Source organism: Bombus terrestris, chromosome 17, assembly GCF_910591885.1.
Source record: "Bombus terrestris chromosome 17, iyBomTerr1.2, whole genome shotgun sequence".
Classification (NCBI taxonomy): Eukaryota; Metazoa; Arthropoda; class Insecta; order Hymenoptera; family Apidae; genus Bombus; species Bombus terrestris.
This window is the reverse complement of record NC_063285.1, coordinates 10,490,736-10,514,698: the sequence shown is the minus strand read 5'-3', so window position 1 is coordinate 10,514,698 and position 23,963 is coordinate 10,490,736. Positions and strand designations below refer to the sequence as shown.

The 23,963-nt window shown below is 36.3% G+C and overlaps 2 protein-coding genes, 1 long non-coding RNA gene and 1 other non-coding gene across 22 annotated transcripts in view; 1 reads left to right on the top strand and 3 right to left on the bottom strand.

Annotated features, from left to right (window-relative positions):
- Positions 1 to 558: 558 nt before the first annotated feature.
- Positions 559 to 8,918, bottom strand: LOC100645543 (importin-5). The gene is made up of 14 exons (XM_012318131.3): positions 8,773 to 8,918; positions 7,619 to 7,768; positions 6,511 to 6,737; positions 6,326 to 6,422; positions 5,430 to 5,995; positions 5,006 to 5,114; positions 4,399 to 4,698; positions 4,140 to 4,322; positions 3,903 to 4,029; positions 3,433 to 3,795; positions 3,085 to 3,338; positions 2,487 to 3,007; positions 2,182 to 2,401; positions 559 to 2,090 (listed from the first exon to the last, which is right to left on the bottom strand). The coding sequence occupies exons 1-14, from the start codon at positions 8,851 to 8,853 to the stop codon at positions 1,995 to 1,997; spliced, it is 3,294 nt and encodes a 1,097-aa protein (XP_012173521.1). The 5' UTR covers positions 8,854 to 8,918; the 3' UTR covers positions 559 to 1,994.
- Positions 6,134 to 6,261, bottom strand: LOC125386820. Its single transcript, XR_007227259.1, has one exon. It is a non-coding gene; the product is annotated as a small Cajal body-specific RNA 8 (non-coding RNA).
- A 1,945-nt stretch (positions 8,919 to 10,863) lies between the features above and the next one.
- On the top strand, positions 10,864 to 15,031 carry LOC100648580 (fatty acyl-CoA reductase wat). Its single transcript, XM_012318132.3, has 5 exons — positions 10,864 to 11,320; positions 12,840 to 13,359; positions 13,463 to 13,658; positions 13,780 to 14,022; positions 14,410 to 15,031. Exons 1-5 carry the CDS (start codon positions 11,078 to 11,080, stop codon positions 14,762 to 14,764), a joined length of 1,557 nt encoding a protein of 518 aa, XP_012173522.2. The 5' UTR covers positions 10,864 to 11,077; the 3' UTR covers positions 14,765 to 15,031.
- LOC105666653 overlaps positions 14,996 to 23,963 on the bottom strand; it is a 410,566-nt gene continuing 401,598 nt past the window's right edge. For 17 of the 19 annotated variants that reach the window (XR_007227027.1, XR_007227028.1, XR_007227038.1 and 14 more), the window contains one exon: positions 14,996 to 23,545. This is a non-coding gene — a long non-coding RNA (uncharacterized LOC105666653). Of the gene's footprint in view, positions 23,546 to 23,631; positions 23,774 to 23,963 lie in introns of those variants that run through there. The other 2 variants (XR_007227023.1, XR_007227040.1) reach the window with 2 other exon arrangements.

The window sequence follows — 23,963 nt, the reverse complement described above, 5'->3', positions numbered from 1 at the left end:
TTAAATTTGATTTTTTATATTGCTAATAATAATCTTATACTTTAGAGTATAAATTATATATGTATAAAATTTAGGCAATGATTTGATTATGTTTTTTTGTTAACATAAATCAAATGTAATATAATGTAATGATGATTATCATTTACGATTTATTTTCACACAATATTATTTTTCACATTGTAAAAATTTCATTTCTATTTCTTACAAAATACATGATTTGAAAGGTAAAGCAAAACAATCAATTAAAAAGCTGAGATTTATTTTAATGAATAATAATAACTTTAAAATAATCTCTATATAATTATAAGAATTATAATTTTACTTTTTTCATACCGATTTTGCGTTTACATTTTTTTTTTTTGTCACAATATGTCGCATAAACAGTCCTTCAATAATTCTTAATGAAATGTTTACAATCGCACATTGCTTGTATCTATTTCATAAGATCTTTATGTTGGTCTTCATGAAATAATCAATAAGGCAGTGCCTACCAATCATCAATAATTACATTTATGTAATTCAACTTTACGTACTTAGTTTTAATATTCATATACTTTGATATATATATATATATATATATATATACAAATAAGTGTCCGACCATTCTATTCTCTTATATATCGTAATAAAAGAAATTTTAGAAGAATTTTGTTCAAACTAGTCGCAGACTTCAATTGGAATATATTTTCCATTGCAAATCTGCATGCAATAGTAAATACCATGACAATTATTGTGTACAAATAAATAGCAACGAGAACAGGAAATTGTAACATTACTCCACTCAATCATTTTTTTTTTTACACGACTGTTCTTAATTCACATTGTCATTACACAATAACCGAAAGAAACGTAATGCCCCGCATTGATTCCTTTTAACTTACTTTAGTAATATGTCTTGATTTCATTGTCATCTTTTATTTCTAAACGACACAATAAACAGTAAAATTACAGCTAAATAAGCGTAACAAATCAATGTAAATTAGCTGTAAAGTTACAAGATCAAACATGTTTTATGTTAAAATAAAACTGTATATTTATCATTCTAATACAGTCCATTGAATTAGAATTTAGCAAATAATTTATTATATTGAAACATAAAACATCTTAGAGCAGTTCATTACGTTTCATTTAAAGGCATTCGTATACAGTTCTGTATAACTTCAACGCTGTAATATTATCGATATCATTATTAAATAACATTTACTGTACCTAAATTTAATAATAAAAATACCTAAATCACAATATATTATGCCATCGCTTAATGGCAATGAATTGGTGTTTTTCCAGTCTATTTTCCGCAATTTTATTATTCTGCCAAAAAAGTAGTTTCAGAATGAGAATAATTGGGACGAAGAGATCGCAATGACAAAAGTGTTACTTTTTCGATACTCATAGAATAAAAATGGAGTTAACGATTACAGATACTATGCAATTTACAAAGCATTAAGAAAAAGAATAAGAGCAAAAAAACACAGAAAAAGATTTTAGCATCGTTCGGCTCGCAATGGCGGGAAATGTAATTTTGTTCTAATCTTTTTATATTAAAAATAAATTCATGTCTACTTGTTACTTAATTGTGTTATTTTTGTGAAGTGAACAAAAATAATTAATATAATAAGTTTCGTCAGTGCGAACTCACTTTTGTAATTTAATGAATTTTATATTGTTAGATTTATACGTAACGTATCACACTTTATCAAGTAATGACAAGTACAAGTTTTCTTGTATGTAATTCGCAATAATTCCAAATAATACGAAATGAGACAACTATTGTATTTACTAGTGAAATACAATCAACAAATATATGAGTTATATCAAATAGTTACATACAATTGTTTCTCTTCATAATTAGGCTGGCGAAATTGTTCCATAGGTATAATGTAGCTACCTAAAATCTGTGATTTCTCCACGAACTTTATTAAAGCAAATGTCTGTGTTTTTTGTTTTGTTTCGTTTTATATTAAATGTTATGGTTGGAGAATAAAAGCAAATGGCTAATTAGTAGGCTGTGCACGAATTGCCTCATGCAATGCTTGTTGTTGATCTGCAGTTAATGCATTTATGCATGCCTGGAACATAGACTCGTTGTTCTGAAACAAAAAATAGATTTTTTAGAATGTAAATACGTTATAGTAAAAAATGTATCTTGTATAATATTCTTCATGTTGCATTTGCTTATACCTGTATTTGTCTAACAATACTAAGAATTCTACCCATAACAGGATTATCTGTCGATACAACATTTTTGCAAAATGCTTCTGCAAAGAAACTTATTAACCGAGGTAAGTTTGCATTATTTGGTCCTAAAACTATTACATGGTTTGCTTCGATTAAATCACATAAATATCCATAAACATGGGGTGCTTCATCTCCGTCTTCTACCACTGGTAGCCAAGAGACCCTGTAGTGATACATAAGAGATTTAGAAATATGTGATTAATTACGCGTAATATTTATAAATTATCATATGAAAATCAAAATCTTACCAATAAGGAAGTATTTCGTCAACATTGATTGCTTTATTATTATATTTAAGAATTTTTGTAACTGCAGATATAGCATTTTCTGTAGGATTGACATTTTCAGGTGATCTTGATTCTGGATCGTTTATAACATCCATTAACCTAGGCAAAGCCTCTGCGCATGCTTGAGCGAACGCTTCTCCTCCGTACTGTCCTAAAACGCCACAACCATAAGCTGCTGCTTGTCTTACTTCTGCTGATTTATCAGATACGTATTGTATCATTGGTCGTAAGAAGTATTCTTGATATTTTGCACATTCGGGTCCGGCAAATTCTATTATATCGTCAAATACACATAAAGCCCATTGATGATCTGACCAAGGTCTTTCGGGACTTAACAATTTAACAAAATGTCCACAAATTTGATCAAAGTAAGGGAAGAATGATGATGTATGAGTAGTAAACAATGCGTGTAAAATGTCTGCTATTTTGCTTAGAGTATATACATCTTCACTATCTTCATCAGCAAGCTGTTCTTCAACAACCTATAATGTGAATATAAACTTCGAGCTATTGACATCAACAGTTAAATTTTATATTAAATCTTTATACAAAGCCTTACTTCATCGTAATCTTCATCTTTACGTTTCTCCAATCTAGCTACTGCTCTTTCAAAATGTTTATTAAGTAATTTATCTAATATACGTAACAGTTCAGCCATGGGTTGTGCTCCTAAACAACCGGCACCGAGGGTTTCGATACATTTAGCCAACGAATATAATATTTCTAGCAGAACTTCAGGTTCAGGTTCTGTATCAATTGCTTTCAACAGGTCGGGACAGATATACGCCCACATCCCTTCAAGATATTGTGGACCTGTAATTTAGTTATTACTCGTAGTTATAATACAAAGAAAATATCAATGAATTAAATGTGAGCAATTAATTATTTTGGACAATTATTAATTAACCTTTTATTTTTGCGCAATCTAGAAGATATGGTAAACTTGCAGCAGCTGCTGTTCGAACACCATCATGAAAATAAAATTTCAACATAGGAACCATTAGCCGTACTACTTCTTCTGCATAATCTGCGAAACCTTCCTTTAATTCACGTGCATAGCAAACTAACATTTCGCAGGCAGAGGCTTTGTCTTCTAAGCCAGCAGTTTTAATTCCGAAGTTTTGTTGTTCACCAAGAGAGATGAATTCCCAATCAACATCTTCTAGACCTTCCATATCTTCGTTATCTAGAACAGCTACTTCAGGTTTCATAGCTGCTGTACGTAAAACTGGACCCATTACCAATGGCAAATATTGCTCAAATTGTTTACCTAAAGAAATTAATTTTTACTATTTAAATATATCTTAACATACTAAGATCAACATTTTACCAGTTCAAATAGAAGTTTAGCAAAATATAAAAGCTTCAACTTCATACCAAGAATTTTGCAAATTCGAGCCCACGCAGATATTAGATAACTAGTTTGTGGATCATCATCTGGAAGATCTCCTTCTGAATGTGTTTTTAATAACATATCCATAACTTCACTTGCGTCTGCAATAAACTATAGAACCATAAAAGGTTTAGTTATATAACAATTTTATAAAAAAGTAACATTAAAATATTTTATTACAATTTGTCAATGGATTTAATATTATATCATATTTATTATACCTTTTCAGGTCCTACTGCAAGTCCTATAAGACTCACACATTCAATAGTTTTACCACGTAACATTTTATGTTCTTGTTGATTAGCATTTTGAATAATGTATTTTAGACATGGCATTAATCTATCATAATATGTTACAAACTGTTCTTCACATGTATCAGCAACAGATGCTATAGTTGTAACTACCTATAAGGAAAATAATAATAGTTTACAATTATACATGCACTATTCTAATTTGACTATATATAATCAATATGCTTACTTGTTCAAGGACAAGTTTAGTGCCTTTCTCAACTAACTCTTGAAATTTAGCAGTAAGAATAGACTCCAATTTAGCCATAATAGCATCTAAGTATGGTGTTAATATATTTTTTGGGCAATCTTCACTGAAGTTTACGAGGGCTGCACCGGCATGAGCCTGAACTCTTGGATTCGCATTATCATCCAACACCATTAATAATCCAGGAATGACTTTGTCATGAAATTTTTTTTCGAATATAGGTGCAAAATCAGTTGACATTTGACCTACTGCATTACAAGCTGCGTATCTTACACGAGGATGCTAGAAAAAGTATGTAATCAATAAACAGGAAAGGGTAATCTCGTGCAATAGATAAACATGATGTATACGTATTACATATGGAGTGTGTGTTCCATGACTATGGTTATTTAATAATAAATAACCAACTCTCTCCCGAGAACTTCGAAGGAAGTATTTTAATAAACATACTGTCAGAACGACAATGTATAAATACCAAATCCTTCGTTGTACTCTACCATGAACGTAACGCTATTATATTTATGCCCTAAATATAACTGCTGACTCGATTCATGGCGTTTAAAAAGGATTTCATTATAATCAAACTTACAGGATCTTGTAAATATTGTATGACTCCATCCATGATTTGAGGTAATATTACTTCCATTTGTTTATGACAACCTTCACCAACAGCTGATATTGCCATAAGAGCAGCATGCCTATGAAATAAATTTTTGGTAACATTCATTACTATAATTTCATAAGCTATACTTAGTAGATTTTCGAAAATATAAATGTTTGTTCCATGCCTATGACAGTAATATTGAAACATTACTATCAACTCTCTTATTTAAGAACACCCATCGAGAATCTCGAACTTCATATATCAAAACGATAGATAAAATTGAGAATAATCCCGATGATTACTCTATCACAGATGTAACGCAATTATATGCACGAAGTACACAATCGCTGACTATTCTGTGATAATTACAAATATTGAAATTAAATCAAAATATTTTTAAGATATTTACCTGTACTTCCAGTCACTGTTATTTAACATTGATGGAATATTCTGTACAATTTGTGGTAACATAGTTTTACCACCTAAACCACATGCTAATCTGTCTAAAGCACTTTCAGCAACAACATTATTACTGTCATTGTCATCATCAACAATTTCATCCGAAAAACTCCATTTTTCATCTTCTTGTATATCTGTCATCATTTTTAGCACCTGTGGTACTAGAGACGCAATATATTTCCCACCAACTTTACGTACCATTGCAGGAGCAGTTTCTGCAAGTGTAACTAATACTTCCAATGCTAATTGTCTCCATGAATCAATCATATCTTCACTTGAAAATATTTTCATACACATTTCCATTATATTTCCTAATTGTAATCTCAAAAATTTGGGTGTTGATTCTGCTAAATCGATCAAAACTTTTAAAAGAGCATCATCTGTTTGCATTTCTACCGATTGAGCAATTACTTGTACAATTGCTGGTAGAAGTTCTGAGAAATGATTCTGTATATTGTCTTCTTTATCATGAAGAACGATAAAGGCTCCAACTGCTCTTACTGCTTGAAATCTGACCTGTAGTAAATATCATTGTAGTTATTATACCATTGAAATAAAATTTATGAAATAAAAGATATTGTGATTGTATGTAATAACATATGAATTAATAAAACATAATACAGATGATACAGAGTAAACAAAATTTCAGTTAACTTTTGTATGCCCCGTATCTGTCTGTAAATTAAAACTTCACAAGTTACAGTCATCAGAAGGCAATCTTATTATAGGAAGAAACTATGACGAGGAACTTAGCTATTTGTATCCCGCGTATCATTCTTCCATATGAAATGTTGAAAATATAAAATGAATTTACATCTATATGCAGAAAAACAAATTTTACATTACCTCATAATTTTCAGAGTCCATGATAGATTGCTGCAACATTTGTTTAATAAGATCAAGGTAATTTGCTTGTTGATTTCCAAATACACCAGGGACGGATCTATATATTTAAAATATGTATGATTTATATTATACAAATTATAATCTAAGACGGCATTATTTTTGGAGTACAAATACGATAAACTTACGCGAACATTCGAAGAGCATTTTCTTTCAATGCTGGTACAGGACTATTTGCACATTGGAATAGGAACTGCAGAAATTCTGGCCACTGATTATTACCATCTTCATCAATTAAATTTCGTGCAACTTCAGCTGCAACTTCGCAAACTTTACGTCGAATAGTTTCTGTCTGTTCACTTTGAACAGATAATAAAATTTGCTCTCTTAATTGAGCTTGTGCTTCTGGTGGAATCTAGGCAAATATATATATATATATATAACAACTGCATTTCCACGAGTACACAAAGATGCTGATGTTATATACATTATGAAAAATAAATTGTATACTATATGATATGTGCGTAACTACTTATTGGAATACTTCATGCAAAATATTTCTGATGTTTATTATAATAAGTTTAAACTTAATATTATAAATTGCCTGTTATTTGATGTTTTAAATTTAATCTATGTCCTAACAATGGAAATATTTTATGCAAATCAATGTATATTTTGTGTTTCTAATGAAATTAGCTGCAATTTTGATAAGCTGTTGGAACATTTATTTAAACAAACATAGATTAAACCTGAAAGACATAAATAGAAATTTCAATATCTTTCGTTAGAAGAACTAGAACTTAAAAGTTATAAACCTGAAAGCTATAAGATATTTTAAGGCTGTATTGTTTTATTTAAACTATATTTTTCAAGTTTTATGTACATGTAGCAAACATTTAAAAATTATTTTATTAGGAACTTTTAACACATTTTGTTTAGTACTTGTTAAATGCTCCAATATATATATATATATATATATTATATTTTATACAAATAATATCAATTTAATAAATGAAATAGGTTTATAGTTCACGACATACAATAGGTCACTTTATCATTGGCAGTAGTTGCTGGCATAAACTACAGAAAGTATTATATGATTAAAAATTATTTTAGTCAACAATTTGCTATATGTGATAGTAGTAAGAGTAGAACAATATCTCATATATTCATATAAAAATGTAAAAAATGTATTTATTCCAAATAAAAATTTTGTTTTAAATGTAACAAACCTTCTTCCATTTTCACAAAAAATAAATATTCTATTTAAAATAAATACAATAAAGGCATAATTACTTTAGGATAAAAATCCATAAATTCAGAAGAAAATAGTCGACGTAGCAAGACGGCAGCCATAGCACGCATTTCTTCTGTAAGGGTGGCATTGCACAAGGCGCTTAAAAGAAATGTCACCTTACTATCCACTGGGAGGTTGTTGTATGCCTCCTACAATATGAAATATATATATACATATAGGTATGTATACACATTTATTACATAATCTAATTTGTTACAAATAGACTTTTCGGTTTTAAAAAGGAAAAGATAACTTATTATATTAATAAAATATTCATATGTTTAATAATTACTGCTGCATTTATAATTTAATGTTAATGAGAAATTACGGTAGTTATTTAGTGACCTATACTTTATATTTTAATAGTTAATAACTACCAAGAAAAAAACTTTAAAGAAAAAGAAACACATGGTGCCTTATAATGACACGTTTTTTTAATGTTCTACTATATATACGTGTGCTAAATACATAATAAGAAAATTGGAAATATTATAATTTACTTTTAATAATTATCATAAAATAACTATAAATGCATGAAAGATTAAAAACGTTCGTCTGAAAGAAGGTATTTTTTCATGATTCAAACAGGTCCAGAAATGCCGGAATCCCAGTAGAAAATGATCTCGTGTAGGCGGGAAAGCGAAATATAGAAATTATGAATCCTTCTACGTAATTAAGCTATATATTACATGTTATTTAGTTTCAAATGAGACTGCTTTGTTTCCTAGTATTATAATAAAATTATATAAACACTGTGAAAAATCGTAAAAAATTTTGGTTAAAACGTGCATTCGTATCACGTTGAAAGTGACACGGACCTACGTAAAAGGTTCGAGGGGTGCATGCCACCGCACGACACCATTTTGGATTTTATTAGGTTGTTCTAAACACTTGTCAGTATTCACTACAGTTATTAATCGTATCTACCACGTAACTGTTTGTATTAATGCTACATAAAAATATTTTATAATAAGATCCAAAATAAAACAGTGATTTAACAGCAATGACCATCGAACGGCATCCACATGCATATTCTGACAACACGTTGGCAACGTGCTCGAGAAACCAAGTATCCCGTTTTCTAGTATTTTCGTTTTTCGGCAAATTAATATACGTAAAATACGCGTATGAAAATTAGGAAGTATATACGCACCTCTGCTTGCTTTCTGGTATCATTATCCGTGCTAAGAAGTGTGTTTAAAAGCTGTTGAAACTGATCAAGGTCTGCCGCCATCGTTGCCGAACGAATGAAGTTACAGTGCACACTCGTAAGAGTTGATCGTCAATTAATGTTGCCAAACTAAATTACTAAAATATTCCCAAATGTTTGTTGCCAACTTCACCATTTTTTTCTACTTGAAGATACCGTGGCTAACTAGATTTTATGTCACTAGAATCAATCCTTTTAAAAAAGAACGAATTTCGATTGTTTGAAAATATTACTAAATTGAATCTAAAATATTTACAAAATTTCTATGTGAAACATTAAATAATATTTTACATTGTACATTATTTACACTGGATATCCTAACGATAGATATGTGATGTACAAATTAAGATATTGTACAATTAAGTTATTCTGTCCAATAGATGTTTTCGTTAAGAATGAAAAGGATAAAAGTCAAATAAGTTAAGAAAAGAAATGTAATAAAAAAAAAAAATAAATACGGAACTAAAATGTTGCAATACGTATAAAGTTCATTAAGATGAGTTTATTTTTATTTTTTTTTTCTTTCTAATAACTTATGTGATAAAACTTTTTTTTTTTTTTTTTAGGAAACAGGTCATACAATTTTAGATACGAGATAATTAGTAAATGCTTACACATATCTACTTTCGTGTAATAACGAAACTGTTTGCAAATTTTGCAAACATTTGTACAATTAGGTCGATTTAAGAGGAGAGAAAAATGACGTGAAAGTAAGAACAAGTTTAATATTTTGTATAATGTACAACAGATCAGATTTTGTGAAAGATTGCAGGACATTCAAGAGGAAATGTATTTTTTAACAAATTATCATCATCTATTGTCTGTTATATATCTTTTATACACGTTTTTAGAGGAAGTACATCGTTCATAAAATTATCACAGCTACATTTTGATTCTATATTTCAAGTTTTATGTTGATTTATGTTACTAATATAAAGAATGAAAAATTAGTATATTACAAATTTTGCAGTACCAATGTTCTCGTTAATTATGATCGGTCTTTATTTCTAAACATTTCAAGTAGTGATTTAAGCTACGAAAAAAAAAAAAAAAAAATAAGAAAAGTGTGTGTGAGCCAATATTTTTTGCAACTAAAATATATATTTAATCGTTTTATTGTATGTCAACGCGAACTTTGGTTCCTGGAAAGTTGATTAAAATCAGATTAAATCAGTTTGATAATTATGTACAGCTAACACTTATTATTCAGTTGTTATAGTTCAATAGTTCATGGTTGCAGAAACGGAATGCCATCAAACAAATAGCGAAAGAGAAGAAATAACAGAAATACAATGAGGAATAAATAAAGCATAGGCCAGATATGAAAAAAACATTCATTATGAAAATATTAGGGACAGGAAACATGAATCGACGTTTTCCATTTTATAAACATTATATTTGTAAAAGCTAATCGGGAATTATGGTGAAGTATATTTCACGGCGTACCGTCCGCAACCTGTTAATATAACGATAAATATAATCATCTGAAGTAACTTTTAAACAACTTAAATATTCTGTATGATTACAGTTTTTAAATTGCAGAAAGAATAACGATGCGATCAACATTACGTAAATACCATTCTAATATTGATATTATTCAATAATTTAAATATCACAGTCGTACTGTATATATTAATGTAGTATAAATTGTAGCTACTACAGTAAAAATCACAACTACTACAAATAGGAAATGTTTTCATTCTAAATATAATCACGAGATATCTTAATTATGTTCTAGTATTTATGTATAAATATATATATATATATGTGTGTGTGTGGTTATATATAACAGTAGATCAGATCACATAATCACGCTACTGCAAGTTTTTCGGAAATGTTTTCTTTCAAATCCTTCATTTAAAATGTCGGTACAAAATACATACGTAATCGGGATACTTAATTTATGATATGCACATCGTAACACTATACATAGCTGTAATTGTTCGCTTTCTTGAAATATATGATTTATTATCATTTTATGGTATTAGAATTGTAAATCACGGTCTATAAAAGATCTGTGAAATTGCTTTATCACTGCACAATCTTTCCACGATTCCGTCGAAAGCGTATATCGTGACCGAAAGTAGCTCAATTATTACATCTATTTATTAGTAATTTATTAAACCGTTATACAATACAACTAGATTATTACAAGCTGAGCAACGAAAATTTACATCGTTCAGTGAGTGTGACTATATCATCTTTAAAGAAGCCGAAGTAATAAAATTGGGAAAGAAAAAGGGGAAAAATGATTAAACAAGAAGGAAATCGACAACTAAGAAGCGAAGAAAAGAAAAATTGCGAAAGTCAGATACGGAGATTTTATGCTGGCAAACAGATACTGCTTACCGGGTGCACTGGTTACCTTGGCATCATCATATTGGAAAAAATCCTGCGTACATGTACTGAAATCAGTAAAATTTACCTTATGATTCGAGAGAAAAAGAACATGGGAGTTAAAGAGCGATTGGAAAAATGCTTTGCAAATAATGTAAGTAAAGCAACTGTGATACAATATCAAAGAACTACATGACACTAGAAGGCGATGATAATATCGAAGAAAATCATTTAACATTGGTAAAAAAATCCATTAAAACTACCTGCTTTTCAAGCTGCGGTCGAAAAAGTAACAACTGTCACAAAGAAATTATTTAGTGCTAATAGGTGTACTGATTGAAACGAATAAAATACCAGGTATGTAAATATGAAACCGGAATTTTGGTATAGAAAATACACGTTTATTGTATGAAAGTGATTAAAAATATTTTATTCGAAGTATCGTCCATCGCTAGCTATACATTTTTCCCACCTGTTTGGCAATTGGTGGATGCCACGCCAAAAAAACTGTCGCTCTTTTGAGGCAAATCAGTCGTCGAGGCATTTTCGTACATTTTCGTAAGAAGTGAAGCGCTGGTCAGAAAGTGCATGTCCCATCGATGCAAATAAATAGTAATCGGACGGAGCCAAGTCTGGTGAGTAAGCCGCGTGCGAAAGTATTTCCCAACTGAACGCTTCGATCGTTTCCTTGACCGGTTTTGCTGTATGCGATGGTACATTATCACGAAGCAAAATTACTTTGTGTTGCCTTTTTCGATATTCTGGTCGTTTTTCACGCAAAGCTCGATTCAAATCGATCATTCGTTGTCGGTAGCGCTCAGTATTAACGGTTTCGCCAGGTTTTAACAGCTCATAATAGATCACACCCTTCTGATCCCACCAAACGCAGAGCATTGTCTTCCGTCCATAGCGATTTGTCGGTGGTGCGCCTGGAGCTAAATATATCCACTTTTCATCGCCAGTCACAATTCGGTGGAGAAATGACTTTCTTTTGTATCTGGCGAGCAGCATTTCGCAAGTGGTTTTTCGGTTTTCCTGCTGTCTTTCATTCGGTTCACGTGGAACCCATTTTCCCACCTTCTGGATCTTTCCCATGGTTTTCGAACGCATGGAGACGGCTTCTCGTGTCACGTTTAATTGATCAGCGAGTTGTCGTTGCGTTTGAGCGTCATCCTCATCCAACGATGCTTGCAATTCGCTGTCTCGAAACTTTTTCTGTGGTCTTCCACGTTCTTCGTTCCTCGCGTCAAAATTGCCACTTCTGAATTTTTTAAACCACTCAAAGCATTGTGATTTACCAAGAGCATGCTCGCCGTAAGTTTCGACAAACATTCGATGCGATTCTGCAGCAGTTTTCTTTAAATGGTAACAGCAAATCGTAGTTTCCAGGCACAAAATTCGATGTTCAACGCTATTACAAACTATGCTGTTGTATGAAACTTGCATTGTTCTGAGTCGAAAATGTTTGTCAGATGTCAAGAAAGACTTTTGGCATCGATGGCATCATTTATAGGCAAATTCCGGTTTCATACTTACAGACCTGATAGACGAAATACAGGGTCTATTCTCTGGTATAACTTCTACGTGCATGGCATTATTAAAAACAATTATAAACAAATCAGTTATACAATTGAAATTAAAAAATAATCCACATATCGTCGTACTATTTACAGATATTTGATACATTACGCGAATCAAATCCGAATTTTATGGAAAAAGTGCAGCCGATCTACGGTGATCTACAGGAAAGCGACTTAGGTTTATCGCCAGAAGACCGTCGGCGTTTGCTGGAGAACGTGAATATAATAATTCACAACGCATCGGACGTGCGTTTTGACGCAAAACCGTCTTGTATCTTCCGAATAAACGTGATTGGCACGCAAAAGCTATTGGAACTAGCGACGGAGTGCTCTCACTTGGAGATATTCGCTTACATTTCGACCGCATATTCTAATCCTTATAACATAATAGTGGAAGAAAAATTTTACCCTCCTCCGGCTGATATGAAGCTGATCAAAGACGTGATAAAAGTCGACGAAGAAACCAAAACTGGACTTTCAGAGGCATCAATGCGCGATATCGCAGGAAGCTGGATAAATCTATATCCCTTTAGCAAAGCCACTGCTGAAGATATAGTGAAGACTTTTGGCATAAGAGAGTCGCTTCCTTGTATAGTGTACAGACCTAGCATCAGTATGTCCAATTACTTTATAGTATTTACACCCCTGCTTAAACATATCCCAGAGATCGAGAATATTTAGATTACTTATTATTATATTATTTATATCTTCCATAGTCATAGGTGCGTACAATGAACCAATCGTAGGGTGGATCGGAAATAGAAATGGTCCGATACTTACGGCAAGGGCAGTAAGAGCGGGTTTCATTAATGTGCTCGAGGCCGATATCAATAGTTATTCTCTGGATCTAATTCCGGTTGATATGACGGCTAATGGCCTTTTGGCAGCGATATGGGACTACGTCACAAATAGGTATTTTATACTGTTAAAACGAGCCAAAAGATTGATAAGTAAACAGTATTTTTTCATTTCTACATAATGAAACACTTAAGATGAAAATGAATATTTCTATTAACCTTCCTTTCTTCTAAAGGGAATCGTCTGAACCACGAGTGTATAATTTTGCAAATAGCGATTGGAATCCTGTTAATAACAGTCTGCTGACGGAAGTTACACTGGAAAATGCACACAAATATCCATCGCCCGAAATGATCCGCTATCCGTTCCTGTTATATATTAACAATTTTTATATTTTCACTTTTCTCTTTACATTACTTAATCTTATTCCTGGTTTACTTGCTGACGCGTACCTCGTATTTCGACGAAAGAAGCCAATGTAAGTCCTAACTTCAAATTTCAGTTTATAATTTTAGACGAGGACATCTTCCATGTTCGATCATGGTATACTTAATTAGATTATCTGTACACTTGTCCTCTTAAGTTAATACTATTAGATCGTCCGAAAAGATTCTTTCGTTTTATAAGGAAATAATGGATGCACGACATTTTCCGTTTTATATTATTTTATCGAATGACGTATAATCAATTTCGTTCTATCAAAATAAGCATCACAACGTTCGACTGATTAGATTTCATGTTCGTATAAAGATGTATCTGTAAAAGAAAGACACGTTTCGGACAACCTAATATCGTCCTAAAATGATACTACTGCTATTACTGCTGCCAATTATAATATTTTAAAATGTTATTTGTTTGCACGTAGGTTTATGAGGCTGATAAGAAAGGTAATTATAAATTACACAGACGGGAAAAAGTTTCTAATACCTGATCGAGTTATAAGAACAGATAATACGAAGAAGATTTTAGCGCGTATGGGTGCGACCGATTTAAAAGAATTCCGTTTTGATTTATCAACAGTAAACTGGTCTAGTTGTATAAGTCAGAATTACGTCATGTTACGAAAACTACTGAATGAACCAACACAGCCGACGCCGGCGACGATGAAGAAATATCGATATTTGATGATATTACATTACGTCGTTGTTAGTTTAGTTGTACTTGTTTCCTTCTACTTTCTCTACTCGATAGCATGTAACATTTTCTCATTCATAGGGTAATAAAGACAACGCGAGACTGTTGTTCAACATTCTTCTTACTTTTACTTTTATTTGTATTTTTCACGTGCTGAACACTTTTTCACTGTATTATCGTAAAATAATAATGTTAGATATCTCGTACAGTTATAAAATATGGCTTGAATTGCTCGTCTTTAAAATGGGGAGAAACGGTAGTCTTTGAAAACGGCTGGATAGTAGGGGATTTTAAGGATTGTAAAATATAACACATAATTATATATAGAATAATACTCTTTATTGTTTTTGATAGTTTTTGTTGTTGTTGTCCATATCGTGCGTTATCCTCTTACTTCTCTTCAGGTTAATCGTTTTTTGCGCCGCAATTTGTTGTTTGCATTCTTATTCTGTTGCTGCTGATTCATTGCTGCTCGATATTTTGGTAAAACGGTACGCGATACAACGACACAACTTTTTAAAACAAAATACGAGAAACGAACGAAGAAAAAAGAAAAGATACACAACGTGTCCAACCACTCGAGAACCGTGCAATTCTTCGCATCGTGCACGCGCCGACCACTTAGGACTAGAGTAATTGCGATTCGTGCTTTCCATGACATTTTTCCTTTCATTTTCCTTTGTTCTCATGCTAATTGGAAAGCACGCGTGCAAAGTAACGAATCGCGGACGCGGCTTGTATCAAGGATCCTGTTGTCCTTCGTCCTCGCGCTCCGTTTCCCACTAACCGCGTGAAACGCGCAACTATTGCCTCGCTTTCTCTCTTTTCTACTTTGTTTTTATTTTCCCTAAAGCGTGTATGTTTTCTTCTGGTGTTTCCGTTTGTTTGACGTTAGCTCGACTTTCCCTTTTTCTTTTCTCTCTCACTCCCTCTTTTTCCCCACTTGCTTTTTCTTTTTTTTTAATTTTAGACGCAGTCTTGCGACACGATACGAAAGACAGTTCGAGTGATCGGCGCACGTCTCGCAGATACACGACCGTGCATCTTAAAATTTGTCCTAGCTCTATTAAAGTGGCCGCACACGCGGCTCGTATGGCGAACGTACTCCCATCGGGATGCATCGATTTCAGGCGATTAACGGCGCTAGTTAATTTCGAGCAATCGACGAAAGAGCATTTTCGCCATGGAAAATCTCATCCGATACCGGAAAACGGTTTCACCGCATTTCCATCGTTTCCTCTCTTTTTAAAATTTCCTACATACTGTATTCGCCTTAGAATCGAACATCCCTCGGGAACGTGCATTCGCTTCACGCGCCCGGCGCCAATTCATCTTTTTCTTCATTTTTTCCTCTCTCTCTCTCTCTCTCTCTCTCTCGTTCGCTCGCTCGTTCTCTCATCTCATCTTATCCTTCATTTATCTTTTAATTAATTAACTCTGTCTTTCTCTGTAACCGTCTTCTCCGCGCTACTATTTACAATGTACAGTGTTGTGTGTTCTTTCCTCGTGTCCTAGGTTTGCGGTCACGGCGGGACTCTCGTAAAGTCTCGGAGATCCGTTAGAGATCTAGGCTCTCTGGCTTGCCGTCACCCGTCCTCGTTTCTGCTTCTTTCCCCTCTGTCGCCCTCTTTTTTCATTTTTTTTCTCATTTTTTCGTCGACTATCATTTTGCTTTTCACACGCTGGCCGCGGCGTCCTACAGCCTCGTTCGTTCGCGTTTCGTCCGAATGAAAGGAAATGACCGTTCTCTTTTCGCGTTCGGTTAAGGCGTTCGATAGAAACGATCGATCGTTGATAGTATCAATAATATTAATGGTATTAACGCTAATGATAATAATAATAATAATAATAATAATAATAATAATAGTAATAGTAATAGTAATAGTAATGATAATAAAAATAATAAGAATAAGAATAAGAATAAGAATAATAATAATAGTGATCGCACAAAAAAGAAAAAACAAGAAAAGAAATAGGAGGATTCGAGGACGTTGCGTTCGCAAGGTGGCCCACACGAGAACGCTGCTGTCGCTCCACTGCGTTTTACTCGTTCGTTCTAATCGTGTAGATTGCTCTTTTAATTAATTCTTCGTTAGATATCGTGGTAATAGGAACTTAAATCGTACGTCTTCGCGACAGCCCAATTCCATTAACTCTTCGTAGGACAATATAAAATTTACATTTATTAATATTTAAAATAATAATAATAATAATAATAATAATAATAATAATAATAATAATAATAATAATAATAATAATAATAATAATAATGACGATATAACAAAAACGTATGTATTTCTCTTTCTTTTTTCTTTTCCCTTTCATGCTAACAACGAACAGGCGCACAGAAAGCCCGATACTAAACGCTCTACAACCAGCCCACCGTGTATACATAAATAAATTCGAAGAAGCAGAGAACGATGCAACTTCTGTGTCTCGTAAGGAGCGAAGAAACGCAACATTGCCGGGACTATCGGCTCTGCATTCTTGTCCGTACCTAGCTGTTGTTATATACGTTACGCGCGACTGATCATTGTTAAACGCGACGAGTGACGAGAAACGGAAAGGGGAAAGATCGACGGACGATGAGAGAAGAAAGAATTCGCGGCGACATGCGTACGACGATCGAACGCGATCATCCACATTGGATGCGTACACACGTGAAAACAATCTGGAAGAGCATGTATCGTATGGTAGAATACGGATGACAAGAACGGAGTGGTGGTGTTTTTTCGTGTGTGCGGTTAGAAAAAGAGAACGAGATGTCTGGCGGGATATGCGTGTTACGAGCAGAAATGAATTTGAACAGGAAATCGTTGCGTGGGCCAGCCGCGAATCACAGCAACATCATCCGAACACGACAACGAGATTGCGCGAGTCCCCGTCACCGCTTTTGTATATCATTTACCACGGTAAATATACATAATAATCTTATATATATACTTCTTATTTATATATAATATATAATAATATCTTATATGTGTATATTTTTCTTCACATTATACCTATTATATCATCTTTTATTTTCGCTTAAACGTACTTCTGCGCGTGTACTATTTATACTATTTACAACTTTTCACCTTTCATCCTCCCTTTCCTCCACGTCTTCTCCTTCTCGGTTGCTCGTTTCTTTTTACTTGCACCTGCCATCGGAAGAAGGTGTTCCTCGCGCACCCATTTTATATCATTCATCTTTTTTTATCGTTTTCTTTTTAACACGTTCTAACATTAACACGCACTCGTCGAAACATACGTGCGTTTAGAACTCGTATCGTCGTTCTCTCGCACGGTCACGCTTTTTCCTTTTCTCTAAGCTGCGTCACGTGATCCACGACTTGAAAAAAAGAAAAAGAAAGAAAAAAAGGAGAGAGAAGAGAAACGGAAAGGAAAAGAAAAACTCGCGTCCTCTTTCGCTCTTCGACACGCTCGCCATTCTCAAACGCCGAACTCGCAGTCGCTCCATCGGTACCGAGTCTTCGTTACGTGTACATGTACTGTGTGTGTGTAATCGCGTGTAACTTAATGTCGCGTTCGAGCGCAGCGATGCTCCGTGTAAAAAATACGAAATTATTTTGTCGCCTCCCGAGTTCCTTTTTTTCTTCTCTTTTTTCCTTTTTCGCTTCTTTCACTCTCGAGAAGCGAGTCTAGTGTCGCGTAACGCGGTGCTTGGCATTCCGTTGAACGATCGACTCGACCGAACGGGATACAAAATGTTGCGATCGAGAGGCATGAGTATTTTGTTCGCGTACGCGTAACCAGTGCGCGGTTCTCTTCTTCGTATTAACGAAATTCGATACGTCAGTCAACGCCCGTTTCTCGCATCTATCCGGTAGATTGGCTGGAATTTTGTTTTATCGGCGAGTACAGCGTGTATCGAAAGTGAAATTGTAAGGCGTCCTGCTCGTCACGGAACACCAAGCCGATGAGGTAGCGCTTGCGATCGCAAAACACGGAAAGGCATGTTACGTATTTGGAAAGATGCATCAACGCGATGGACGAATTTTTCAACGATGTAGCACACGTTGATGTATCTCGCGTACGTACGTCACACGTGCGTTCACGCCAGTTCCGATTGGTACACCATGCAAGAAAACGACACCGATCGTCTCCCTGAAAACGCTCCGCCGCACATACGCACCGAGCGTAATCTCGCGCAACGCGCGCTTCATCCCTGTGTGCATCTGTTTCTGTATGCCTGTGTGTCTGTGTGTCATGTACATATGCGTTTCTCGCGTTTTAACACCTTACGCGCGGTCGTAGATAGGATGGTAGAACTCGAGCGATTCGGAATCCTAAGAGACGCGACAAGCCACGAGAACACGTCTCTTCTTCCACCTTTACATCTACTGACCGACGTTTGATCGCAAAATGTTACTTTCTATCGCTCTTCGTCGTAAACTAAACGTCGCAGTCTTTATTCAACTTTTTGGTTCCAACGACTCCTTTCATTCGTGCACAATTTTTCTTTTTTTTTTTTTTTTCTATTACGAACGATATTCGTTTTTCCGATGATATTTACAATGCGATCACAGTATAAACAGTTGTGAATGTACAAAACGTTCGATCAAACATCGCCGTGTACGACGACCAGGAAGAACGATGTTCTCATTGGCCGTTTCGAGGAAAGTTGGCGAACCGCTCGAGATCGATGCACGCGTACGCGTTCTTCTCCTAGATTCTGCGCGCCGTTCAAGTAATATTACTCGTTGTTTTCTTCGTAGGAAATAAGCGAGGAACGAATGAACGAAACGGATAGAGGCGAGGCGATTAGCGTAGCGGAAAGCAACGCGGGATAACGGCGTCGAATCGAGTGGAGAAAGGCGTCGATGAAACGCGCGAGAGCCAGAAAAAGATTCGAAATTGGTAATACGATGATGGAGAATGATGGAAAACGAAAGAAAGAAACGATTATCGGAAGAGGAACGAAAAACTGAAAACGGTTCGTATTAATCATTATTACGCTTAGCACGTAGTGTTGTACCTCTATATACATCCAAGTATCTAGCGTATCTCGTGTATAGACGTGTCCATTTGTGTCGTACAGAAGTGTGGCGCGTGTACGTATGAGTTTGCTGTAACGGTACGTGTCGCGTGTAAGTGTATACATCATCGTCGGCTTAACACTCAATTAATTACAGTATAAATGAATTCGTGTGACGAAACGTTGCCGGCTAGAGCTTCCTTTTCTTCGTTACTTGAATCTTCTTCCGTCTTCTTTCTTTCTTTGTCCGCTATCTCGCAAGGTAAATCAGTCGATTTATAAATTACTTTTTCTTATATTCGCTTTGTCGCTTCTTCATAGATTTGCTTTACACATTTGCTTATCTTCGATTTAAGTATAGCTGCTCTGCTGGGTTTCAGTTAGTGGACGTTGAGGACGAGATCGCGCGCGGATCGCCGTTCCTCTTCGCGAAGTACATATCGTCGAGTTTTATTTTACTTTATTTTACTCTTTTCTTTCGTTTTCTTTCTACCTTTTTCATCTCCTCGCTTAATAACCCCACCGTTTCACACCGTTCCAAATGAATCATTGGTCGCGTTCGTTCACTGCTCGTCGGCCACTCTCTATTTTACAATAGTATTATAGTACATAATTATTAACGAGAGATCAGTGGCGCGCAGTGGCCTCCGCGCGACGACACGAAGCGACCCAACATTTATCCCGATCTCTAAAATGCAGGTACATTTGTTAGCATCGTGCGCCAGAACACAGTTACGCGTCTCTCCATCCAACGTATTTTCATCCAGTGTTCGTACGTCCTTCAAGGTGCCCAAGCCAAACAGTTTCGTATAACTCGTACGAAGAATCCTGATGAAAATACGTTGGATCACGGTGTGTCCTGTTCACGACGTCAGGACGTATCTAGACTTCTTAACGAAGACTGCAGGCGATCCGTGCGAACTTACGCACATGTGTCTCTGTGTGTACAGAATTAAGCACCAGGGTGTGATCGTCCTAGCACCATATCGACTTTTCCGTGTACGAACCTGTATATCTCTTTCTCTCTCTCTCTCTCTCTCTCTCGCGCGCACTCTCTCTCTCTCTCTCTCTCTCTCCTGATGTACATATAGTATAGTATCTATGTACGTGTATATGAGCGTATACGGCGTGTACATGTGGTGCGTGTACGTGTATCAGTGTACGATATAGGCCACGGCGGTTATGTCTTACGCGTGTAAGTGTATCGTTAGTGTGTCAGAGTGTATGACATTAATTTAATCGTCGGCTGGATAGTCTTTCTAATCCAAAGAGAAAACATCGATCGATGATGATGGACACTCCCCATTTCGATTGGCTGTCGCGAACGACGCCGGACGTCGCCGAAGAGTTCTCAACGTCAGCCGGCTAGGCGAGCGATATACGCGTATCACGCTGTGCCGATGTTACCAAAAACAAGAGAAACAAAAATAGCGAGAGTTAATACGGTAGAAAGAAGAGAAGGACACTTTTCTATCGAATGTAACAATTAGATTATATTCTGTGTGCATACGTAGGTCTCTGTCGGGGTTTCGTGCCGCTTTATCGTCGTTGTTTTAAGGAGCCGAAGAGAAGGTTACCACCGATCCTCTGTACTTGTCCTATCGCCGGCCCGGGGGCGTGAACATTGAAAGCTCTGAGACTTTTCCAACTCTTTCTCTCTACATCTCTTTTCCCTGTCGCTCTCTCACTCGCTTTCTTTCGCTCTCTCACTATTCTCTTTCTTTCTTTTTTTTTCTGTTTTACTCTATCACGCTATTCTCGCTCTTTCGTGTCTGACGTGCCGCCGGTGACGACATTTCGAGCGACTCGGGAACTGATATGCGCCGCTGAATTCGCAGGTGCAGCTGCAAAAACACATCGTTTCGATATAGTATAGCCATGCTCGTTTCGAGGTGGTTGTTGATGACCGAATGAGAGGACCCGACCTCGCGTTGTTCCATCGCGTGAAAACTCGAATTTTTCCAATGTAATTCGTACGTTCAAACGCGTACATGTATATAAAGTAGAAAACTTTCGAAGTAAACAGTTTCATAAAACGGTCTCGATTAATTCGAACGATTCGAAATGAAAACCTGATAAAGTATAAAAGGTCGAATCGTAGCGGATAATTGGAACAAGGCGAGATCGAGTTTACTCGTCGGTTTATAAATTGTAATCACCTCTGGTTGCTTCGCATTTGAAGCACTGCCGATGGGCCATGAATTCCGTGGCGGCTGCACCTGCGAACACAGGGTAACGCGACGCGTACCCTTTCTCTCTTTATTTATCTTTATCTCTATCTCTCTTTCTCTCTCTCTCTCTCTCTCTCTCTCTTTCTCTCTTCCCTACAATCGGTAGACCACCCATGCTGGTTATCGGTATGCTACAAGTAGAATGTAACCGAGATAATCGATCGGTGCGTAATTGACACGAACGGTAATAAATAAGAAAAAGAAGACCTCCTGGAGAATCGCCGACCAGGCGTCGCACATATCGGAGAGGCGGGCGAGTTACCTCGTTTCTGCGATTTGTGGTTCTTTGCGAGTTTGTTGCCGCGTTTGTTTCTTTTTTTTTTTTTTTTTGTCACTTTTTGTTTTTATTTACTCTGCGGCATCAGCGGGTAAAAATCGATGAGATGACTCATCGACGTCAAAATCGGGGGCTATGATCCAACGCACATTAACGATTCGTGCGTACTACTGCTACTGCCAGTGCTGACGCAGGCGTTTCCGACATTGCTACTAGCGCAGCTGCCGCTAGCTGGAGCCAGATGTTGCTGCTGCTGCTGCTGCTGCTGCTGCTGTTGATGATGATGATGTTGTTGATGCTGATGATGCTGCTGTTCCTGCGCCGTCGTACTTCTAAGGATATCGTCCGCGGACAGGGGCGTCAGCTTCCATCCAGGCATGAAGTCTAAATCTAGGTCTGGGCCGATATCGACATCCAGTAACTCGTTGTTGTTCAATGGATCCAGCGGCGATTGACTCGAGAGAGACAGCACGCTGCCCCAATTGATGGAACGGCTGTCGTCGCTATCGCCGATGCCGGAATCGACGTCTGTCTCGTTCGAAGACGTTGGTGGCATCGGGAACGGTGTTAACCTGCCCTGCTCAGGAGGTTGAAGTTGAGCAATCGGTGCCGGTATAACCGGCTCCATGGGCGGCGGACTTCTGTCCCTCTCCATCTCGCGTTCTAGATGCCTCAGTGTATTGCAGATGAGAACCGATCGATGAAGGCTCGGATCCGGAAATTGGCGATACCTCGCCAGCTTGCACATCGAAATATTTAAAACGGCTAGTCGCCTTTGTCTGTAACACGCTCTACCTCGTCGACACCAGCTTGACCTCGAACCTTCGCAGCACCTCTCGTTCGCTCGATAACTAGAACCAAGCTCCAAATAACTCTTTCCATTTTCTTCTCGCCGTATCGTTGGCGGCTCGTAATGATGAGGTGCGCCCCACTGCGGCTGAGGCCTCGACAGTTGGCTGTAACCGTTGTTACCGACCGGGCTGCTAGGTCCGCGCTGATGATGATAGTAGTGCTGCGGATGATGGTGCAGATGCGCCACCGTAGACGGCGGTGGCGCTGACGTTGGCGTCGACGACTGCGGCTGTTGCTGCTGCTGTTGCTGTGCCGCCTGATGTTGTTGCTGTTGCTGCTGACTTGCCGATGTCGGTTGACAAGGATTTGTCTGCAGGCAGGGCGAACTCACTTCCATATCGTAATAAGAAGCCGGCGTTTGACTCAGCGGGGGCGTGTAACTATCCTCCATCGCCCACCAGCTACCCTCCACCCGGCCTAACTTCGATGGGCTCTCGCCCATATCCATGTCGAACTCCATGCAGCCCACACCTCCCTCCAGTTTACGTTTTCCTGCCGTGGCCTGCAGACCCATCATTGCACAACTCTAAAAATAGATAAGTTATGTGACATTAGTCTCTCTGTATAGATTCGTTTTTATATACTTTAAAATAATATAATATATTTTCATACGTCTCCCTTTTCTGGCAGTTCGATATTTATTAGAACGTAAGCGTTGTAAAATTATACAGGTAACGACAAGAAACGATGATATTATTCGTTTATCAGAAGAAATATGAAATTAGATAGAGACAATTCAATAAGAATCGAAGTTTTTGTTATATGGGAAACAAAAATAGGACGTCGAAGTTTTTACGAACGGGGAAAAGTTCGAATAGGCTAGGGATTTTCCCTCCATAACAACTTAGTGACATGATCGCGAAAGACCTTGCTCAGTCTCGATACTCGGTTACAAACAAGAGTGTAGGCAAAACGACATGACTGCATGACTCAGAGGGTCGGCT